We start from the raw sequence: 22947 nt of genomic DNA, 5'->3' as shown, positions 1-22947 counted from the left end.
GAGGCTCCTCCACTGGGGCCTGTGTGGAGGAGGAATCCTAAGTTGGAAATTTGTCCAACAGCCCCTTCTGCAGTCAAACCCTGCTGAAACCATCTGCTGTCACTTTTCTAGGAAGAGGTTATTCCCAAAGAGAAGTAGGGGCACAGGAAGACTGGAAAGAGGTTATTGTCACACGCTCCTCACACCAATCAATGGTGGACTCACAACTGACAGAAGCATCAGTCCCTCATTATCTTAAAAACCTTTCATCTCTGTAAACTTCCCACAAGCAGCTCCACATGACACTGACTTTTCTTCCTCTCCTTCTTTCTCTCTTCCTTCTTAGCAGGACTGGTAACTCCATCCTGCCCCACCACCTGACCCCTTTTCCTCACAGCACAGCCAGCAGACTCCACCTGACGCCTGACCAGCTAACCCACTCTTTTATAACACCCATCCTCACTGGACATAGAGGGGCAAGGCTGGTCCCACTCTGGTAATTAGTACAGCTGCAATTTATCAGGGGTGAGATTGCCTTCAGCACTATCTCTATTCTCTTATAATCTGTCCTCCCACAGGACACAGAATCCTAGAATTGTTTAGGTTGGAAAAGACCCTTCAGATCATCCAGTCAAGCCATTAACACAACACCACCCTGCCCACCAGACCAGTGGTGTCTGAACAAGAGGGACAAGCCCAGTGCAGGAATATCCCAAGGGACATACCAGAAGGAAGCCTAGATGGCTTTGGGTGGATTTAGGCATTTATACACTACGGCCCATCTCTTACATGGATTGTAACAAGCAGTATTTCTTTCTTTCTTTCCCTCTTCTCCCTACAGACAGAGAGTGTAAGGACTCTACTAGATTCCAGGAAAGAAGTTCCCCAAAGCAGAACATGAAAACCAAAATGAAATAGAACAAATGCAAACCCAAGCCATTAAATAGTATGGAACATTTATTATTTTTTTTTTTCTACCCTAGGAAGTTGTCTAAAATATGTAACTATTTATTGCTTCAAAAGAGTGAAAGATCTTCCTTCTTCTGGGAGAACACTGCACTCCCCTAGCTCATCCATTGCTTTTCAAAATAATGAAACCCTCTAGGCAAATGCATTTGTGGGATTGGATTCACCAGGCCTGGCAAGCTCATGCTCCTTGACTTCTCTGTTAAAAGCATCACAGGTAGAGTATTTGGGGAGGTTGGCCTGGTGCTGGTATATCTGTGGTCCCAATGTGATCATTTTTGGCTGTCCTGGAACTGAAAGTAATGGTGTAGATATTGCTTCTGGGGTATTTCCACATGCAACAAATTCCTTGCATCCCTCTTCTGAAGTTTGCATTATAAATGTAGAAGAGGATTGGCTTAGAGGCTGAGGAACTGAAAGCAATCCAGGTGATGGCCAGGAAAAGCAAGGAGCTCTTTCTGTAGTCTGTTTCCTGTGGATGCCACAGCTGTACCACGAAGAAAGGCAGCCAGGACAGGAAAAAATCCAAGACAAAAATGAAGAACATGTTGGCAGTTTTCGCTTTTCTTCTTGAGACAAGATTCATTGTCCTCCTGCCAGCTGTGTCCTCAGTGTCACTTCTCCAAATGTAGATGAAGAGGTTCTGGTAGCAGAGGATAATGAGGAGTGATGGGATCAAAAGCAACAGCACTGAGAGGTGGATGACACCAGAGGCAGCTCCTAGCCAAGAACTGGGTAGAAAAAAGTTGCAGTGGTGATCACTGCTGGAGCCGTAGAGAAAGCAGGCCGGTGATGCAAACAGAGCACCACAGAGCCAAGAGGCCAGAGTCATTCTCTTGGCTTTCTCCCTGGAAACTCTGAAATTCAGGGGATGGATGAGAGTGTAGAAGCGATCCGCGCTGATGGCGAGCAGCACGTAGGTCTGCACCCCGGGCGTCAGGTACTGCAGGTACCTGCCCAGCCGGCACACGCCGCTGCCCAGCAGCCACCGCCCGGAGCTCAGCTGCAGCAGCAGCAGGGGCGCGCTCCCCACGCTGCCCACCAGGTCTGCACACGCCAGGGACACCACAAAGTAGTTGGTGGTGGACTGAGTCCTCCTGCTCCTGTGGATCACTAAGCAAACGAGGAAGTTTCCCAAGACAGAGATCAGCCACAGCGCTCCCCAGACCACGCTGGCGGCTGCGATTTCCCCCGGCCTCAGCCCGTACTCCACCAGAGAGCGGTTCCTGCTGGAGCCGGCTCCTGGGGCTGCAGGTTCTGCCATCCCATAGCCAGCAGGGAGGGTGGAGGCTTTGGGGCTGCTCGTGTTCTGCAGCAGGAGAAAGGTGAGGAGAAGAACAGGACCACTGCTGTTATCCATGCTGCGAGAAACTCAGCCACGTCTTCTGCTCAGGCTGCAGACAGGAGAGAAAAGGTTTTTTTGAACAACTCTGTGTGAGAAGCCCAAAGTCATTAATGAAAGATAACCCTAAGCAGTCTCTATACTCCTTAGAGCAGTAGATTTCAGAGAAAAGGGTCAGAAATACATGGTGACACTATGTGGCATGACAGAGAACATTAAGTTTCACGCAGATTTTTAGGAATGGCCTCAGTATTTCAGACAGGCATTTCTGTCTACAGAAAGAGAAGTGTCCCTTTCACAGCTGGAGACTGAGGTGCCATTTCACCAGGGTTGGTGAGCTGCAACCTAAGTGAGCAGAACATGCCCCACTGATCCCAGAAATGAGCTGTACCTCCTGTTGTCTGTGGAAGTGTCAAGAAAGCAGACCAGGAAGATCCCTGCACCCTTGACTTGACCTTGAGCTTTGATGCAGAAGGAAAATACTGAGGGAGGAGGTCAGCGTCCTTAGAAAGATGAGATGAGAGGTTGGGGGAGGGATGGGGGATCCTTTTGAGTTCCAGCAATGGAGCCTCGGCTCATCTCGTCAGCACTGTCAATACATGTGGCTGCAGTCAGCTGCTGAGCACCTCTGTGCTGTGGAGAAAATCTAGGGAGATGGGGAATGTCCTTACCTTGGTCAGGGGCCTTCCAGCCAGAGAGCAGCAAGGCTGCCCCTTCACAACAGGACCAGCCTGAAGGTTCTGCAGGTCTGTGGGTGACCCAAGGGACAACTGAAAGGCTGCCAGAAGCAACTGACACCAACAGTCAACCGAGAACCTCTGCCCCCATTTCGTAACAGAGCTCTGCAGGATGAGAATCCCTGCGGCCCAAGGGCAGGAACCAGCACTGGGCCTTGCTGAACCTCATCCCCTGCAGCCTGCCCAGATCACTCTGCAGAGCCTTCCTCATCCCCTGCACATCAACAAATCCTGCACAAATCGGTGTCACCTGCCTGCTGCCCAAAGGGGCACTCAGCACCCTCAGCCAAGGTCCTTGAGAACGATATCAGACAGAACTGGCCTTGCCCAGCTCCGGGAAGGACTGTCACCTTTGGGAAGACACATTTTCCATGATAATAACATATTCCTTGATAAGCATATGAGCAGCCAAACCCTGTTCCCCTCCAATGCTCAGCAACTGGGGTGTTATGAACTGGTTCACACTTGCAGAATTTCAGAACTTTAACGCTCATTGTCTTGCCTGCCACCCCACACTCAAGCCCTTCAGGAAATAGAGTTTTCAATTCCATACTGGTTTTATTCGCCCTCCTCCTCCTGCTGATTTATCCAAAGGCAGGAAGACAGTAAGTTCCTCTTCCTAAGCATCTCTGAAATCAAATGCAGTGGAAGATTGGAAAAGGCCTGGTGGCCAAATGGGAGAGACCCTCTGTTAAAAATTCCTCTACAAATCAGCACTAACTTTTGCTGTAGAAGAGCCTTGAAATTCCTGATATTTGCAGGTCAGTGCTGGCCATGGTGTCACCAGCAGAGCAAAGAGCTCATCGGCTCAGCCAGCCATGGATCCCCTCCCATTAAAACCAGCAGGTGGTGAATGTATGGGAATGTGTTGCTTTCCAAATCTTGTAAATTATTACTAAATATAAATGCCTCCTGTGGAATGTGGCCATCGAGACAAGGAAACTCTCAATGCGCCTTTTGGTATTTCACTTCATTTTTAGTGACTTCTAAGCTCCAGCTCGGAGCAGTATCCATCTCTTTAACACAGGACTTTCCAGGCAGCTATTTAGATTACTTTTAATTTGAAGCTCTTTCACTGTGAATTATCAGTCAAAACCTTGAGTCCCTTTTGCAGTGTGTTTGCTAGAAAAGTCACAGTCTGTTGTCATTCAGATGAAGTTTTTAGTGTCTCAGATGTAGCCCAGCACAATTCAATTTGTTCTGCAACAAAAAAAGGGGGCTTGAAGGATCTTGTGGGAAGAGGTGAATATGAGAGACAGGAGGATTTGGTTGAACAGCATGAAGGAGAGATTGATGCCATCAAACTTTTAGAAGAAGGTTTTGATTACTAGTTTTAAGAAACACACAGTTTTTGGAGGACCTATCCTAGCAAATTTTACTGGCTTTCCTGCTTCAATTTACAGCTACACTGGCTTAAACTTTTTTCATTTGTTGCTGGCTTGATCTCCTGAACTGTTCTGCTTGGCTGTTTTCACCAGTCCTCCTTCCCTTCGGTTCTGAGGGGGAAAAGTAAATCCCCCAAAAGTAAATTGAAGGAGACTGAGGGGAGAAGTTGTATATTTACTTGTGAGGGGAAAAGGAGGAGACTGAGGGGGCCCCTCATGGCTGTCATGAGGGGAAGCAGAGGGGCAGCTCTGATCCCTGCTCTGTGTGACAGGGACAGGACTGGGAATGGCTGGAGCTGGGTCAGGAAGGGTCAGACTGGATATCAGGGAAAGGTTCTTCCCCCAGAGGGTGTTGGGCACTGCACAGGCTCCCCAGGGAATGGTCACAGCCCCAAGGCTGCCAGAGCTCCAGGAGCGTTTGGACAACGCTCTCAGGGACGCTCAGGGTGGGATTGTTGTGGTGTCTGTGCACGGCCAGGACATTTTTCCAACCCGGGATATTCGCAGTTCAGGGCTCCACAGCGGGGCTCAGGACACAGCCCGGGCTGACCTGGGCAGAGCGGGCCCTGCGGCCGCGTTCGCCCTGCGGGGCCGGGCCCGTGCCGGCCGCCGTCGCGCCGGGCGGGGCCGCGGGAGGAGCGCGGCGGGGCCGGGATGGCGGCGCGGGCCGGGCGGTGCTGCCGCGCCGGGCTGAGCTGCGGGGCTCTGCTGTCCCCGGCTCTGCTGTCCCCGGCTGCGCTGTGCCCGGCTCTGCTGTCCCGGGCCGCCGGCGAGGCCCTGGCCACGCCTCGCTGGGGACGCGCCGCTTTTTCGTCGGCGCCCGCGGTGAGCGGCAGGGAAGGGCCGCAGGCTCGGGAAGGTGAGCGCGGGGTGGTCGGGCTGCAGCGCCGCATGCGGGACGGGCAGGGCTGTGCCGGGCTGTTCCCGAGGGGAACTTCATCGCTGTGTGTACCCCGGGAACACTTCGGTGTGGTGCCTGGCCTTTGCGGTGGGACAGGGTTTTCCCGGCCTTTTCCTCTGGAAGCGCCTCTGAGCGCTGTCCGGTGACACTGCAGTAGCTAAAGGTGTCCTGGCCTGAAATTACAGATGTTTGTAGCAGAAATAAGTTGTTGTGGCGTGTGGCTGTATGTGAAAGCACCATGAAAAAGGTAGGTGGAGGGATAAAGGAATGCTGGATATTACTTGTTGGAGACCCCTGAATGGATGGACCGTTCTGTTTAAGATTTTAATAGCAAGAAGAAGGTGAAGAAAAAAACGGTCCATAAAATTCTCAGGTAAGGAAAGCAAATAACATGTGAAATCCACAAGTTTTTATGAGGTAGGGTTTTAAGACATATGAATGAGATAAAAAAGAACCCAAACATCCCTTTCTAAATCTCAGTCATTGATTTTTGCTAAATATGTACTATCGATGAACTCAGACCAGACACTTGAAAATGTCATCACGTTCACCTTTGTATGTCCTGAGGCCACTTTATTTTGGTGTTGTTTATTGGACAGTAGGGTTTTGGAAGTGTTTTAGAGTTGGAGGAGGAGGAAATGAAGACAGACAGGCATGTAAAGATCAGTTTAGTTTGAAAATCCAGTAATATTTGGTGACTTCATGCATCCCTAGGAGTCTCTAACCACAGCTCCAGGTGAAATCAGTGAGCTGTGAAGTAGAGCCAGGAAAAGCCCAGGCCTGAAATGTGTTAAATTCTTTCACTTCCTGTTCCACCTTCTCTGGGACTGCCCAGTGAGTGGCTTCAAGGTGTTCCCCATCCCCAGGTGAAGAAGAGAAGCAATCCAATCCAATGTCCAAACTATTCATGCAGGGGTTAGTTGTGCTGGAGAGTGGCAAGAAGAGGATGTGAAGCTGTGCTGTCAGAAGGAAAGCATGGAGCCACGGCTCTTTCCTTTTGGAAACAGGAACTCTTAAGTTTATCCATCTTGGGAGCAGAGAAATGAAGGTGAAAGTGTCCTTCATTCTTGTCCTCTGGGTTCTTTTTTATCTTGTTTTCACAAAATTAATTAGCAATCTGCAGTTTTGAGTATCTGATCTTCCCCTGCTTCCATGTAAAGATTGCAGAGTATTACTGGATATTGTCACAAAGACCAAAAAACCATACAGAATTATGCTCCAGTCTTTGCTCCCAAAACTATAGAATAATTTATTTTTAAAATGTTTTTGTTTATCTTTTTTGTGTTTCCTTCTTTCAGGTTTAGTAAGGAGAAGAGGCAGGACACCACAGTTTGTGAGATCAGTAAGTACTGAAATTTACAGTTAGCTCTGGTGTTAGGGACAGTTTTCTAAACTGTGTGTTCTGTCCAGGAGCCCCTTCTGCAGCCAAATCCTGGTGAAACATTCCCCTGGGACTGTTCCAGGCCAGCACCTGCCTTCTGTAACCTTTTCAGTCTATGTTATCAAAAATGCAGCACTAAGCTGAGAGTAAATTTGCATTGACACCATGTAGTGCAGGTCTGAAAAGTAACTTAAAGTTGCATTTCCAATAACCCAGACATGTCAATGTTGTTTTCAGCCTCAGTTTACAAGATTTGTGGTGGTTGCTTTCTGGCATAAAGGTTTTCTAAGAGCATTTGACTGAAATGATTGTCAGTTTTTGAAGGGTATAAGCTATTTCTGCCATATTCTGATACATTGTCTGTACACTGGAATTTCTATGGCAAGAAATTTCAGCATTATTAATTATGGACTGTTCCACACCCACAGAATTCCAGAATTTTAAAACTCGTTGTCTTTTCTCCCACCACATGTTCAGGCCTTTTAGGAAATGGTTTCAATTCTGTATTGATTTGATTCCCCCTCCTGATTTATCCCAAGGCAGGAAGATGGCAAGTTCTTCTTTCTAAGCATCTCTGCCATCAAATGCAGTAGAAAATTGGGGAAGGCCTGGCAGCTGAGATGGGAGAGGGTCTCTGCTAAAAATTCCTCTACAAATCAGCACTAACTTTTGCTGTAAAAGAGCCTTGAAATGTCCAGCTGTGGTAATTGATTCCTGAAATCATATCTCCCATCCCACCTGTCCCCTTTTCCCTTGGTTAGGCTGCACCTCCCAGGACAGAGAAGATGGCTGTGGATCAGGACTGGAGCAGTGTGTACCCAACAGCAGCTGCCTTCAAACCTGCCTCTGTGCCTCTCCCAATCCGAATGGGCTACCCAGTGAAGAGAGGAGTGCCTCCACCAAAAGAAGGCAACCTAGAACTTATCAAGGTGAGACACATGCCATGGCTGGGGGGTCACTTTTAAAGTCACTGTTCACTAAGGCTGCTCTGCTTTGATTGGAATATTTGTCTTGGAGACTGCTTTCTGTTATTAAGTCACATAAACCTCTTGTATTTCTAAGTGGTAAGAAATATAAAGTTAATTAACAAATGAATGATATCAGGAGACTTTTTAGGATGATCATGCATGTGACTTTTGTTACAGAGTTAAGTCTTTCCCTAAATCAGACTTGAGAAGAATCTGCTTATATGAATATTTCCTTAAGCATCCTTAGCAAATGTGAGAAGTGTAATCAGACTTCAGTAATGCCCATTTTCTTCTGATCAGACAAAAAGCTGTTATTTTAGTAACTCTTCATGTGTCTGTTTCAGATTCCCAATTTTTTGCATCTTACTCCTCCTGCAATTAAGAAGCACTGTGCAGCTCTTAAAGGTGAGGGGGGGGTTGATGTTTTTTTAGGTTTTTTCTGTTTGTTTAGTTGGTTGTTTTTTTATTTTTAAACATTCTCTGGAAGTTTTCAGACAAAGCCAGATGTAACTGTGTGTGATGAAGGTGGAACATGGTACACTTGTGGAGCTGGTTATTGTGGCTGATGCTGTCTGCTTTCCTGCTGCTGCCAGGAGCCATCCAGGTGGTAGCAGATAAGTCTCAGGAGGTTGTCAGCACAGCAGTATGACTGAAATATTACTTTTCCATGAGACCTTGCTTGAACTGATGAGTTGATAGTTCAGTGCTTTACAGAAGAGGAGTGATGAATGTAAATCAATACCCAGAGAACTCTGTGATTGAACCTGACTTCAATCAGTAGCCATTCATGGGCTGCATGTAATGACCAAAAAGCTGTTAATATGAGACACTCTGTGAGAGCAGGGTGTGCTGGGGAGATACAGGATCTACTGGAGACCAGGAGCATCCTTCTACCCAGCAAGCCTGTAAGGGGAACCTAAGGAGGAGCTCAGGCAAAGGAAGCCTTTTTTGTGATGGGGGTGATGAGACACTGGAAGAGCTTGCCCAGAGAAGCTATGGATAACTCATCCTGGAAGTCTTCAAGCTCAGGTTGGACAGGGCTAGTAAAAAATCCCCATAGCAGGAGGGTCACTTCCATCCCAAGCCATTCTGTGATCCTTTTTGGCAGTTGTGAGGCTGTATCTGCAGTACTGTATCCTGTTTTGGGGAAGCCAGCATAAAGAGACATGGCAATACTGGAGCAAGTCTAGCAGAAACACTGCTATTGCCTAAATGAGTGTGGTTTCTAGGACTAGTACTTTTAAAAATATGTGTTGCAATACCCTTGAAAGAAAAAAAAACAAAACCAGCCAAATATACCAGACAGGTATTAATTACTTGGAGTGTTTTCTCTGTATTGTAGATTTCTGCACTGAATGGCCAAGTGCTCTGGACAGTGATGAGAAATGTGAGCAGCATTTTCCCATTGAAATTGAAACAGTAGATTATGTTTCTTCAGGGACTTCTATTCGGAATCCCAAAGCAAGAGTGGTGACCTTAAGAGTAAGTAAACAGCCTTTGTATCAAACCCCTAAATGCTTGGCTTTCTTTTCCAAACATGCAAATGTGATCTGTAAGGAAATGAGGGAAATTCAGGGAATTCAAAATCTTACATGAATGAGTACATCTGTGTGTTCCTGACCAAATCTCTCCATTCATATTGACTGGCCTTGAGACTTATAAGGCACTGGGGGGATGTTTATTATGCAGGTTTATATTATATTGTTTGAATACTCACATTATTCTTACCTTGTGTTAAGACTTCCTACTTGATACAATCTGAAGAAATTCTGCAAATGCATCCTGAATAGCTCTCCTTGAGAGAAGATGTGCTTGTCTGAAGTACTTCCAGAGTTCAGAGTTTGGATTTTCCAAGGAATTCAAGTCGTTTTCTCTTTTTCTTGAAGGTTAAACTTTCTAACCTGAATTTGGATGACCATGCAAAGAAGAAGCTTATTAAGCTCGTGGGAGAGCGGTACTGTCGGGAGACAGATGTGCTCACAATCACAACAGACAGGTGAGCTGCCAGGAGGAACCAAAAATATTGTAGCAGTGCCCACAGCAGAGAAAGTAATACCTAGTTATTGTCTTGGTGAATTATTATATGTTAAGGCTAAATTAGGACTTAATTAATACTACTCCTGTTATTAACTGTTAAAAACAGGTTTTAAAACAGTTCAGACTTAATGTAGGTTGGATTCCACTTTGCCACAGGGGGCAAAGAAGTTTCTAATGTCTCCAGAAGATTTGTAAGTTCTTGAATATTGTATGTTTTCCTGCTGACTTGCAGCTGCCTAATCTCCTGTGGTATTACTCATGCTTCCATGAGTGTGTAATTGAGAAATGCACAGGAATTAACCACTCATTTCCTAAGATTCTCTACATTACATAGGAGAAGATTTAATGGTAGGTTTTAACCTTTGCTTCAGAAAAATGTTTCTGCATTTCCAGGTGTCCCCTAAGAAGACAGAACTATGATTATAGTATGCACCTGCTCACAGTTCTGTACCACGAATCCTGGGTAAGCAGCTGTGCATGGACTCTCTTAATGTGCTCTCTGTCATCTTTTAAAGTAAATGACCTTAAAATTTCCTCTTTCAACTCACTTTTCTTCAAATTCAACCGAGAGAACATTTTGCAGGATTCCAAATGCCTGTCTGTTAATTAGAATATGTCCTTTCTTGGGCTCTTCCTGGGCTGCAGTAAGCCATTGCTGTCATTTGGAAGTGTTCTGCTTCTTAGATGCTCTCTCACATACCTTGTCTCAAGCTGACTGCTTTTCTGAGCTCCCTCTTGCTCAGAAAAGGAGCAGCCTTCCCACCTTCTGACTACAGATACTCCTTTCACAGGGAATGCTTCACACTTGTCTCCTGTATTTTCATGGTTGTGTTGGTGCTCTTCAACAATTTTGTAGGCATTTTTTACAGAAAACAAGCGAGCATTCTGAACTGAAACTGTTGTTGTTGGAAATCTGTAATAGTGTTTTGGATGACTGAACTTTGTTCAAATGTCCCATGTCACTGTCACATTGTTTGAGACAGACAAAGCCTTCATCATCTCCATATGTCATCACTCTTACAGAAGTTGTACCTTATCCACTGCAATGACTCATACTTACTGCTTTCCGTTGTTCTAGAGTAGGAAATGTCTGTATTTAGCATTTTTTTTAATTGTTCCTGATTTTGATCACTGCAGTGCCGATCTTAATAACATCCTCAGAAGGATGAATTATATTGAAGGATAATTTTGTAATATAGAGTGCATCAAATTAAATCAGTGGTGAAAGATAACATTTGCTGCAGATTTCAAGGACACATGGATGTTTTTCTTCTCAACTGTATCGCATTGCATTATAAATCTTAAATTAATGACAGAGTAATTTCCAGTATTAAGCAATGTCAAGAGAGCTAGACAGTGCTTACTTTAATAATTTCAGACAAGCAGCATGGCTGTGATGGGCCCCAGCTTTAATTAGTGCTGGCAGACAGGGCTATGCAATATTGATATGGGAGTGTTCAGTGTGTATTGAATATGCACAAGTCTCTTGCACTTTTATTACCTTTCATTCTCCACGTTAATATTTGATGAGTTTGTCAATCAGTTGTAATTGTCTTTGATTCCCATGAAAAATTAATGGTTTCCTGAGACACAGGTTTTTATTTTGTGTGACATGTTTTGTTTTGTGGCATGGTTTTTTCCCCCTGATCAGGGATAATGCCTTTTAATAACTTGCTGAAAGATAGTTTGGATCCATTTTGTTAACCATGAGCAAACAGTGTGTGGTTTATTTTCATTTACATGAACTTTAATACTGGAGGGGGATGGACAGGGCCTGGCCTTCTGTTTAGGCAGTAACATGAGTCCTGTTTTCAGAACTAATTGTAGGATTTGATGACTTTTCCAGCAGAGTAGTGCCACACTGCTAATGCATGTGATGGAATTGAATCAGAAGATGAGGGCAGTGTTCCTTTCTTGCTGAGTGAAGGAAAGCTGGATCCACGTAACTTCTGCCCTCAAGCCTGAAAACTTTTCTCATGATCTCTTTAAATGTGGCAGAACTCCTATGATTTACGTTAGTATCTGGATTACTGGATTTTGTCAATTGGAAGCATGGATAGGAGGAAAAGTTATATGCAGATATACATCAGGAAATGGAATTTCAAGTGTAATTATATTTTAGTTGCCAGCAATGCATCATTCTTTTATTACAGTTTTGAATATAGTATCAGACCCATGAGTTCAGTTATTTTAAAATAGTCTTAAAAATCTTCAAAACCTAAGAATGTTCATTTATTTTCTCACTCTAAAATACTTGGAGATGTTTTACTTCCTGTTTACTAGTTGTCTGGTTATTAATCAAATATTTATGTTTTATTAGCTTTCAGAATATATTAATTAGATGGCTGACTTGCCCCAAGTAGTAAGAATTGACTTTCTCTTCTTTGGACTTTTTCAAATTATGCCCCAGGATTGTGACTGGATGGAATTAATCAGTGAAAGATTGATATATATTAGATTATTAATCAGCAGCTTAAACAATTGTATTTTTGCTGCCTTTGAATGATGGAACTGTTTGAATGCTGTAGCATCACTCAAAACCTGGATGTATTTTTACGGTACTAGTGGTTTTTAAAGAGTTGGAGTTTGCTGCCCTCGAGTGGTTGAAAGGATCATGGATGGATTCTTCACACAGCTTGGATTAATAGTTTATCATACAAAAGTCCACTTCTTTTAGGAGCTAAAAGCAGGAATGAGAAGCAAACACAGTAGGAAGTCAATTTTCCAGTAAGGAAAAACGTTGAGAGTAATTAAATTTTTATTTCTCCAATTCCATGGGGTGTTTCAACATACACAAGACAAGGGAGAGTGAAGGATCTCAATTCAGCCTTCCAAAGCTGGAATCTTTAAAGATTACTAAAAAGTTGTGGATCTTCTATTCTCCACTGCTTCTTACAGTAAGAAACAAAGGTGAGGGAAGGAAAAAAGAGAAGAATGGGCAGACAGTGTTGCACTGGAGGCTTAACTAAAATTTATTCATTAGCCCTGAAGCTGTACAGCTTGATTGAATTTCAGGGAAACTACTTTTGCATTTCTTTTAGAGCTTTTAGTGGCAAGGCACTGATGAGATGCAGTGTCTGTATGCTGAATGGGTATTTTTACATGACCACTGGTGATAACACTCAAATCCACCATACAGCTTTTTTTTAGGCTTCATCCTCATTTTTTTCAACTGCAATCATGGAGGTTGTAGAGTTGCAGTGGGGAGGTGGAGAAGGCACTCAAGTCTTGCAGAAGGTCCCTGGGAACCTTTTAGTGTCACTGAAGATGTTCAGGGGAAAGCTCCTGACCTGGGGATTGTAGAACAATGAAGGGTGGTGTAATTGTGCCTTCCCTACCTAGAACAGGCTTCTCTCTCAGTGTGTCATTATCTGTGGTTTAAGGACTGCAGACTGAGGCTGAAGTGAGGCTTATCTCTAAATGTTGAAATATATCCTTTGTATTGAACCATGGATTCCATTGTGTGCTCACCAGAATCAGCTGATGACAGAGTCCACATCAGTAATGAGAACTAGAAAAGGTAAAGCTAAAGTGGCTTTATAGTAGATGTTAAATTTCATGCATTTTCTCTGAATTCAAACATTTAAAATCAGAGGAAGGAGGTTTCCTGATGGAAATATGTATTCTAGTAGAAGATTACACTCTTTTTTTGTACCTCTTAGAACCAAAAAAGGATGAGCATTCCAGCAAAAGGTTGAATTAGGAATTTTCTTAGTAATATTTCTGACTGTAGTAAGCTTTTTGCAATACCTTATATTTGAGCTCCATATTTCTTGTTGCTGGAGGAACAACACTCCTTTTTGATACATAAATACAATTTTTGCAACTGTTCAGTTTTCAGTCTGTTGGAGTGAAATGAACTCTCTTGGGGCAAAGATATTAAAAAACTGAACGGACTTGGATTTTTAATATCACTGATCTCTCTTGATGAGATCACAGTCTTATCTGGTCAGCCTTCAGAAAACAAACTGAGGTAGATAAATACCTTACAAATGACCCTTTCAGAAACTTGGATTTTCCAGAAAATGCATGCAGCCACTCCAGCCTAGAGAAATCAGATGTTTTCCTTAGTTTTGAAAGAGTCTGATGGCAATTTCCCCAAGTTAGCTACAGGGCCAGAGACTAAACTTGAGAGTATCATTAATTATGAGAGTGTCATTAATTATGAGAGTATCTCTTATGCAGTGTTAGTGTTTGGGGCAGAGTTCTGTTTTTGTTTCTCTACTTGTTTTCATTTTGTGTTACACATTTGTACCTCACTGGAATTTTTAGTCCTCATAGTTTCTCTTGATTTTCCCTTGACCCTCTAGAGGTCCTACCTGTCCTGTGCCATTGCTGTGTCTTAGAAAATACAGTTCTGCTTATTCAGAAGAATGGATTTTCACTTATTCCACATCACCAAGTAATTACAATTTCTGTATCCAATCTCATATGATACAAATAGGTTTTGCCTTTCTACAAACTTCTGTTGCTATCTCTAAGTTGTTAATTAAATAGCACAGATCAAAGGTGTATTACGTCCAAAGAGATAAGCACATAATTCTTTTGGCAACTCCTCTTAGGACTGAAGGTTCTCAGTAATTTGGAAAATTCTAGCATAGCTGTCATTTATTATCTGAAAATCTAAGATTATTGTACCACACAGAACATCTTTTATTTCAATGCAATACAAAGATCTAGGTGTATTTATTCCAGGCTATACAGTTTGAAATTTGACTTGGCATTTAAGGAACTTTCCTTCCCCTCAAAAATAATCCTTTTAAAATAACTGGTCTTTGCTAAACAGCGTTAAATATTTAGCTGTTCAAACCATTGACAAGAAAATTAACCAACATGAGTCATGTTTTAATTGCTCTCAAGATTTCTGTGTGCCACTAGAGAAATTTTAGTTAAAATGTTTTTCCCAAAAGGAAGATCAGGGAACTTGACAATTTTCAGCCTCTGTATCACTGCAGCAGCAAAATTGTGGAAGTTGAACAGGCAGAAAAAATTCCAAGCACATTGATGGTGAAATGCCTGCTTAAGAGATCCCAAATTATTTCCTTTCTTTTGCACTTTAAGGTTTTTGTTAATGGCTCACATGTAAAAAACAACTTCACTGTCCAAAGTCTATTTTAGCATTCATACTCTTTCAGAATTCAGATTAAGTGCTGTAAAGGCTTGTAAATCTCCCAAAGTACTGGCTTAAACTGTAGCATAAAAGATTTGCTTAGAAACAAATCCTTATTAGGTTTATAGCTTTGAACAAATAATTCTTTATATTTGCATTAGGGAGTGAAAAAATAGCCTTTTTATGCTGCTTTAGTCATAGATTTAGATCTTTGACTTTATATGGAAAACTGTTTTCTGGTGTTTTGGGTTGGGATTATTTTTATTCTTATTGTAAGTTTTTTAAGAGGAAAAAGTTGAAAGTAGCAGTTTAGTTCCTCTTTAGCCAAGCTGGATAATACTGAGATTCTGTCTTGTGATAGAATGAGAATACCATTTTTAGTGAATTCTTATTTTTAACCTGGTTCGCAAAGTGGGGATTCTAGGAAAACCTTACACAATATCATACTTGGATTCCACTTCTCACAGTTTTATTCTAATTTTTAAGACTCCAGTGTTCAGTAGCAGGTTAATCTACAGGAGATGAAAATAATTCAACTAATAAAATTTGAGAGATAAAGACCTAGTTTTTGAACTTTATTTAATTGTCCTTATTAGTTTTATTCATTAAGTTGAGACTGAGTTCATGGTGCTTGTCTACCTAGAGTATGTTTCTAACTGCCTGTGTAATTCTACAGTCACTTTTCTACTGCAGTAAATTATGTTTAAAAGGTATCTAAGTTTCAGCGGATCTAGTTAGTTTGCAAAAACTAATGCATTTGGAAATCTCCCCCTACTGTAAAATCCCTTCCTGCCTTTACCCTCACCTCCCACCACGCAGTCAGATTTTGTTTTAAAATCCATGTTGACAACATTATTCTGCTGGGAAGGATTCCAAGAAAGAAATACTCAACAGTTGCTGTAAAATCTTGCTTTGTATTGCTCACAAGAGGTAGGGAAATCTTTGTCTGTTTATTGGCGTGCATCTCCAAAATCCTGTGAGTTGCTGTGTACAGAGAAGGATTTTCCTGAAAAGATAAATGTAATACTGTCATTAGTCCTTGTTGTCTCTGCTATGACTTAGAGGTGTTTAGAAGCCTCACAGGGATCTTTTGTTTGAACTTCAGACCTGAGTTTGGTCCAGGGAGTGACCAGGAGTGATACCCATATTCCCTTACTCCTGAGAAACCCTATCCCTGTGAGAGAGGCTTTGGCTTGAAAATTCCTTTGGAGTTCAGGGGAAGAAATGTGTTGGATAGCCACTCTGCAGCTAACCAAGGGATGTGTAAAGCAGGATGATGCTGTTAATTTAAATCTCCACTCTGGATTGCAAGGTTTGTCAAGCAGACAAGGAGCACTTCACTGTGCCCACTTGTTCCATTAATGTTTCAGCAGAGCAGCAGTGCAGAGCTACAGGATGTCCTTTTGTTCCTGTTTTTCCCCTCTAGAAATTGAATGAGATCCTTTTACTCCTGTGGTTTATTGTGTCCAGGATTTAATGTCAGTCATATGAACCTTTGAGCAGTGTGAATTGCTGCTTCTGACTAAACATTTGGACTCAGACTCAAAAGACAAGAGATGCCATTTACCAGGTGCAGGACACAGCAGTTGGGAAAAAAAGTGTTTTAAATTCAGATAGAGGAATCCAAGCACACAAGAGTTGAAGGGTGAAAACAATCTTGGGGCTTGATTAAAAGTTATTGAATACTGTGGTTTGACTGCAGCAGCCTTGATGCTTAGTGGAAAGAATAACCTTTAAATAAACATGGAAAACAATACCAACACACCCACCCCACCTTACCTCCTTCCCAGAAAAGAAAAAACAAAAAATATCCCAAACAACAACAAAACAAACCCTGCTCCCCTGGCTAGAGATTTTTTTTGGTTCTGCTTAGCACAGCTAAAAATTTACTGAAGAGCCCATTTTGGCAAGCAATTTTTAAAAAAGACAAAATCTCTATGATGTAAAGGCTTTACTATAAGGTTTCTCTGAATGTATTTCCAGAGAAATGCAAGTTTTATTTAGACATGATTTTATAACAATTGTAAGAAAAACATGGATAACAAAACTAAACCCAAAATACTTCAAAATGGGATTCTTACATAGGTGAGGTAATATAAAAATATGACATACTGGTTAATCAAAAAAGTACTAAATAATTATAAATACTCTAATAAACATACAGCCTGCAATATATAAAAATGCAAATATATCACTGAAGCATCTGTAATTATCAAAGTACAATAAAAAATAGTAGGTTACAACCTTTTAAATATTCCATAAAGATTCTTTCAAGGAGAGAGATGTTCTTCTGGAGAAATGTTGAAAGACAGAATTTATTCAGAACAGCTGTATTTCCAGGCACTGGGATGATGTCTTCTGTCAGTGCCCAACTTGTGATCCTGTCTAATTTTCAGCACTAATTAGGTAAAGATCAGCACCTTGTGGATAGTGATTCTGTTCAGCAGTTTATTTTGCAGGAAGAAGAAATGGATTTGTTGGTGGTGCTTTTCTGCATGAGTCACATCATGGGTTACTTGTTAGGCACTGTCTCACTTTCTCTCCACCAGCCAGAGCCCTGTGCTGGGGACATAATCCCTGGGTGGCTGCTTCCAGAACTGTAGTGTTGAGGGCTCTTTACAATTAATACTTTTGCAAGGTTTTTTTTGTATAGTCCATGAGCTTTTCCTCCCATGCTGACTCACCCAGTTGTATTGATCTGCCAGATACATAAAGAACCTGATGAGTGGGAGAAAGGAGCTCATCCTGCTCATACAGGCTTGAGTTACAAGCCTTGGACTCTAGAGGAGGAAATACCTTCTACCATTAATGCCATTTTTAAAGGGGATCACTATGAGAGATCAGTTTCTTCAAATTATTGTTGCTTTGTTTCAGTCTTGGGTAGTTTTTAAGGTTATGTATTTTCTTTCAGAAAACTGAGAAGTGGGAAAGCGAGAAGTCTGAGGAAGACATGGAAGAGTATATCTGGGAAAACAGTCGCTCTCAGAAAAATGCCTTGGACACATTGCTTCGAATAAGAGCCTCAGAGAATGCCAGCAGTGTCACTAAGGAGGAGCTGCTGGCATCTGAGGTGGTTAAGAATTACAGAAACTCGGTCATTGCGCTTAAAAATGAAGGTGAAACAGAAAGTAACATGTCTCAGTACAAGGAATCTGTGAAGAAACTACTGAATATACAAGCATGAGAGCACAGTCTGCAGGTACACCTGATCATTACAGAGTTAAGTACTGTGTTAGTGTTTCTTAATGATATGGATGGATAATTATTCAGAACCTGAACCAAAAAATGAAACTTGATGATGAGTTAAGTCCTGTCCATGAATCTTGTCCTTTGAATAAAGTGTATTTGGATTTATACTGGTAACTGGAATGTTTTATTCTGTGTTTTGTTAGCATGGGAGATCTTGGTTCAGTCCTCTGCTTCATCACATTCTGATTTCTCACACTTCTTTGGGCATTTAATGTAGAGCAGCAATGTCAAAACTAATGAAATTAGTTAGGCTTCCAGTTCCATTAATTAAAAGTCCTAAAATTAAGAGCTCTAAATGCTTTTCAAATGCCATTCAGATTTTTCCCTATGTGTAAAATGAGGATAATATTGCCTAAATAATCTGACTTGAAGAGGTGTTGAAGCACTCTGGACAATTAAGGTTCTCAGGTGTTATTATGAGGGCAAACAATACGTAAAAGCACCTGTCTCTAAAATAATGGAGTAAAGTAAGATGGAAAATGGGATGGTAGTGGGAAGGTGAGCCAGCAGTTATTGAGAAAATCCCAGAGTACCTGGGACAGGAAGAATGAGGAGTTGTGAGGTGGGTTTGTAACTAAATAGGAATGGACTGAGCCTTGTTACCCTCAAGCCTGCTGACTTCTCTCTTGGATGTACCCAGGCTTTTTGAGGAAAGAAAAAACTCTGTAGCATCCTATGTAGCACAGAGAAAGAATTATATGGATGTTTATCTTGTATTTGGTAATTTTTAATTGAAAGAAATGGATTTAAAACATTGGATTCACAATTTTATTGCCCTCTCACAATTAAGAAAAAAAAACCACCTACCAAACCTTGAAAGGACATAAATAAATTTTGCTTTTATTCTACCTTCCTGGCTTAGTAAGATTTCAACTTAGAGAGAAAGTCATTCTCTAGAAGGGGCAGAGGGAGTTAAAGATTCTGCATACCTATAAGAGAGCTGACCATGTGGCCCTGCCAGCAGCTTGTTGAGAAGCAGCAGTGTAAGAATAAGGACATTGAAAGCTGAGGGGAATTGATTCCTGCAGTGTTCTGTTGCTGGACTCACTCCCTGCTAGGGTTTCTCACTGTGTGCTCTGTGTGTACATACAGCCAAGGAGTGGATTCGTTCCCACTGCCAAAACACTGTCAGTTTAGGAAGGATTCTTCTTAGGTCAAGACTGTTTTCATATGGTGAGAGACTGAGTTTAATACAGCATTTTAATTCCTATGAGAATTTGCCAGAGCTGAAGCTAAGACTGTAATCCCAATTTTGCACTGACTGACTTGGTTCTTCAGTAGTCCTTCCTTTTGGATGTGTATTAATGTAAAGTTTTAGCAGAAGCTTAATATGGGGAAAGTTTCAGCTGTTATCAGGTTGCTCATTTATCCAGGGACAATGAGGGTAATGTTTAAAATTCCCGTTTGAAATGGGGACATCTGTGTAACTCCAGATCTTCTCTGAACAGCCATGAAACCAAAATGACTTGAGGAAGTAAGTGCAGTTTGACTGGAGAGAATGGTACAGCTGGTGCCTGGAGTTGTGCCTGGCTCTGTTCCAGAGGCAGTTTGGGTCTAGTTATGTGCGCAGGAGAAATCTGTTTCCTTAATTAGCTGTGTCAGTGCCTGCAGGAGGGCTGCTCTAGGAGCCAGCCTGGGGAGCCAAGTGGTGTGTCCAGGAGCAAGGCCCTGAAATGTCTTAAGAAGCCCCAAGCCCCATAAGTTTGCTTTTCTCCACAGAGCTGTCCTTCTGTACTTAGGGCATGTGAGAGCACCTGAGAAAATCCTCTGCAGCAGAGGACATCCCAGTTTTCCTTTGCTTTTCACAGAATGAATCTAAGCAGAACCCTTGAAGTCATGGCTGAAACAACAATTTGACCTCACCAATAATAATGTCAGGTAGAAAGAACAGCACAGCAAGGGAAACTGATTTTTCCATTAGCTTCAAAGCTAATTGATGGAAAACCTTAAATGCATAGGCTTCCCCAGCTCTCTCTGAAGTGTTCAAGATTAACTTATCCTATAAACGTTAAACTTACCCTAACCTACATCCTTATAAATGTTTCAAGTAATACAGCCAGAATTTAAGGTGACTATCTCCTGAACACCAGGTGTCTCTCCCAAAAACAGATGGTCACAAGCAATGTTGGGATAAAACTCAAACTTACACTTGTGATTTTTACTGATGGTTTCTATGTTACAGTACAGAACTTGTGTAATGCAGTGGACAGCACAAAAGGCAGCTTGGATGCTATTTTTAGCTCTTGGATGTTTCTCTCTGCTTTTCTGCTTCTCCCTCTAAACTGTTTGTGTTTGAAGGTCACAGTGTTTCTCTGTGACTGCAGAATACCTGGAACACTGGGATCTTAACCCCTGGGGGAGTGTTCCCAACCTCAAGGATGTAAAATATCACACATATTTTTAAGAAGTAAACCACACATCTCTATTTTACTGTATAATACTTTTACATCATCCATCTCTCTGGAATCCTGTGCTGAAGTTTAAAAACTGAAGAGTTAGAGATTAAGAGACTTACAGGTTAAAGCAGCTCTGCAGCACAATAATAAACACTGGTCACTTTATTAATGTGTCATGTACATTACAATGTAAATGACTGAGGTGTGCATCCCTTGTGCACACCTGTGGAACCTTTCTTGTTATCCCCTATATAAATGTTCTGAAGAGTGGACATTTTTTTCCCCTGTTTTCAGGCACAGTGTTGCTACAAGCACAAGGAAGGGATAAAGGGACAGCTGCCTAAAAAGGGCTGAGCTGTCTGGACAAAATCATCTTGCTACCCATTTCTTGCTTTCCCTCATACCTAAAATGTATTTATTTATTTATTTATTTATTTTCTTGTGACTCTCTTAGTCTCTAATAAAATAGCTCTGTTTTTGTGCTTCATATAACCCTTTTTCTGAAGGGTTTTTTTTCCCTCTGTCTGTCAACAAAACAAGAAATCTCTTCAGAACATAATATTGCTTCAATCCTTTTCTGCTATCCCAGAAGCATTTGCTTGTGGGGCAGATAGAAATTTTCACTTTGGCTCCTATATCTTTTTCTGGTGAGAACTGAGGTCCCAGTTGCATGATATGATTGTTCTCCAGGACATCATATTGAGGGTAAGACTCAAGAGAGTGTCAGGGTACTCTGAAAGTGCACCCTACACTCACTAATCTGGAGATGAAAAAACAGAACCAGGAATGGCTGTGGCTTGCTGCAGACAACGAGATTCTGAGAGTGAAGGGAGGTGAAAACCCTCCCTTTTGAAAACAAGTTTTTAACTATGACTGATTTTATTTTAAAAAAATCTTACAGCTGTATCCACCCCATAAGAAGAGCTTTTCTTTTTTTCCTTGACTCAAGCTGTTCTGGAGGGTCACTGATAGCACAGAGGAGTTAGAGAAGCTGGAGGCACTACTGATTTTGCTGTCACAGATGTTCTGTGGGGCACTGAGGGCACAGCTCAGCCTGAACTGGAAGAATGGACACTTAAGGACTTGGGGACATGAAATTACTGCAAGTCTCAGGTAAGGAAGGGATTGCAGTATGATAGAACCTGTCAGTTTTCAGCTGAACTCTGTAATACTTATCTGAGAACAGTAGTATCTTAATGGTACAGAGGAGAAAGGTGATGGCCCACATTCACAGTTTGTTTCCACACTGATACTGTAAGAGTCAAGTTCCTTAGACAGGCTTTTGTGGCTGCAAGTTTAGCAACAGATCATAAATATATACATTATGGATTTAAGCATCTTCCCCTATCCTTTATGCATGATTAAATCATGACTTAAATAAAAAATGCATTCTTTGCAGCATGATAAATTAAGGAGTGAGGGGCATTGTTTTACCATATTGCTGCCTCAAACTGCAAGTTTTTGACGTAGGGAGGAGACCTTGTGTACTCTCCTGTCTTCAAAAACAAAAAATAAGTTGGTTTTCCAATAAAAATCCCAAGTATTAAACAAGTAATTCTAACATGAACTGTGTATGCCTCTGTAATGGAAGATAACAGAATACTCTGCAATGCTTGGCAAAACCCTAGGCTAAGAAAACTGAAACACATTTTCCAGCTGAAACTATGGGGTAATGTTTAGGTCAAGAAAGATAATTTTTCTAATCTAAATTAGATGAAGCCACCTGCATGTAAATTCTGTATCCAAAAAACTACATGCAAATATGTAGCACTAATAATTTTAGTATATTCCCAGATTTTCTGGAGAAATTACATTTGGAATGTAGTGCTGTGAGGTCTTGAAGTTTGAATTGCCTTCTTGGCAGCACTCGAGACTGTAAAGTGAACACAAGCAGAATTTTAATGGCTGTATTCAGCTTGAAAAAAGGCATCAAGAAGTACAGACCTAGTTCTTTACCAAGTGTTTCTGAGTTTAGGTTTAGCCTTTCTTTGGCAGAAAACATCATTTTGACCATTTCAAACAAAAAGACCGTTTCATAAGTCACTTGTGTATTCCTGCATTAGATGGGATGTTTACTCATTTGGTAGCAAATTAATAGATAATAGATAATAGATGATAATAGATATATAAGATATATAAGCACAAACAGATAATTATAAGCACAAAGATAACTGTAGCAGGATTTCTCATCTAGTTAAATAATTCTCTGCCACACAGACGTGCCAACACTGCAGCTGCACTGAACCTGGGGGGAAGTGTTACAGTGTTTGTCAGGCATTAATCTGCATCAGATTATGAACCAAAATGCCTCAAACAGAGGGAGCTGTGGGTGGGTGCTTCCTACCTAAAGAGACAGGGAGTTGTGCTTCATCTGCTGAGAATTAAATGATAACCAAAATATTCTGAACTAAGTTATCACTGGTTTTGTGAGAGAAGTAAGCTGGTGTATGGGGTGCATTTTTAAAATCCTGTTTGTTCCAGAGCCAGGGTGGTGTT

General features: G+C 41.8%; 2 protein-coding genes across 2 annotated transcripts; one reads left to right on the top strand and one right to left on the bottom strand.

Moving 5' to 3' along the window:
- Positions 1-914: 914 nt before the first annotated feature.
- Positions 915-3880, bottom strand: LOC130263569 (probable G-protein coupled receptor 19). The gene is made up of 2 exons (XM_056511164.1): positions 2959-3880; positions 915-2339 (listed from the first exon to the last, which is right to left on the bottom strand). The coding sequence occupies exon 2, from the start codon at positions 2303-2305 to the stop codon at positions 1157-1159; it is 1149 nt and encodes a 382-aa protein (XP_056367139.1). The 5' UTR covers positions 2306-2339; positions 2959-3880; the 3' UTR covers positions 915-1156.
- A 1151-nt stretch (positions 3881-5031) lies between these two features.
- On the top strand, positions 5032-18160 carry MRPS35 (mitochondrial ribosomal protein S35). Its single transcript, XM_056511150.1, has 8 exons — positions 5032-5268; positions 6609-6652; positions 7453-7620; positions 8004-8064; positions 9002-9141; positions 9546-9655; positions 10090-10159; positions 17718-18160. The coding sequence occupies exons 1-8, from the start codon at positions 5064-5066 to the stop codon at positions 17988-17990; spliced, it is 1071 nt and encodes a 356-aa protein (XP_056367125.1). The 5' UTR covers positions 5032-5063; the 3' UTR covers positions 17991-18160.
- Positions 18161-22947: the final 4787 nt, after the last annotated feature.

Source organism: Oenanthe melanoleuca, chromosome 1A (assembly GCF_029582105.1).
Source record: "Oenanthe melanoleuca isolate GR-GAL-2019-014 chromosome 1A, OMel1.0, whole genome shotgun sequence".
Classification (NCBI taxonomy): domain Eukaryota; kingdom Metazoa; phylum Chordata; class Aves; order Passeriformes; family Muscicapidae; genus Oenanthe; species Oenanthe melanoleuca.
This window is presented reverse-complemented; position numbering and strand designations above follow the sequence as displayed.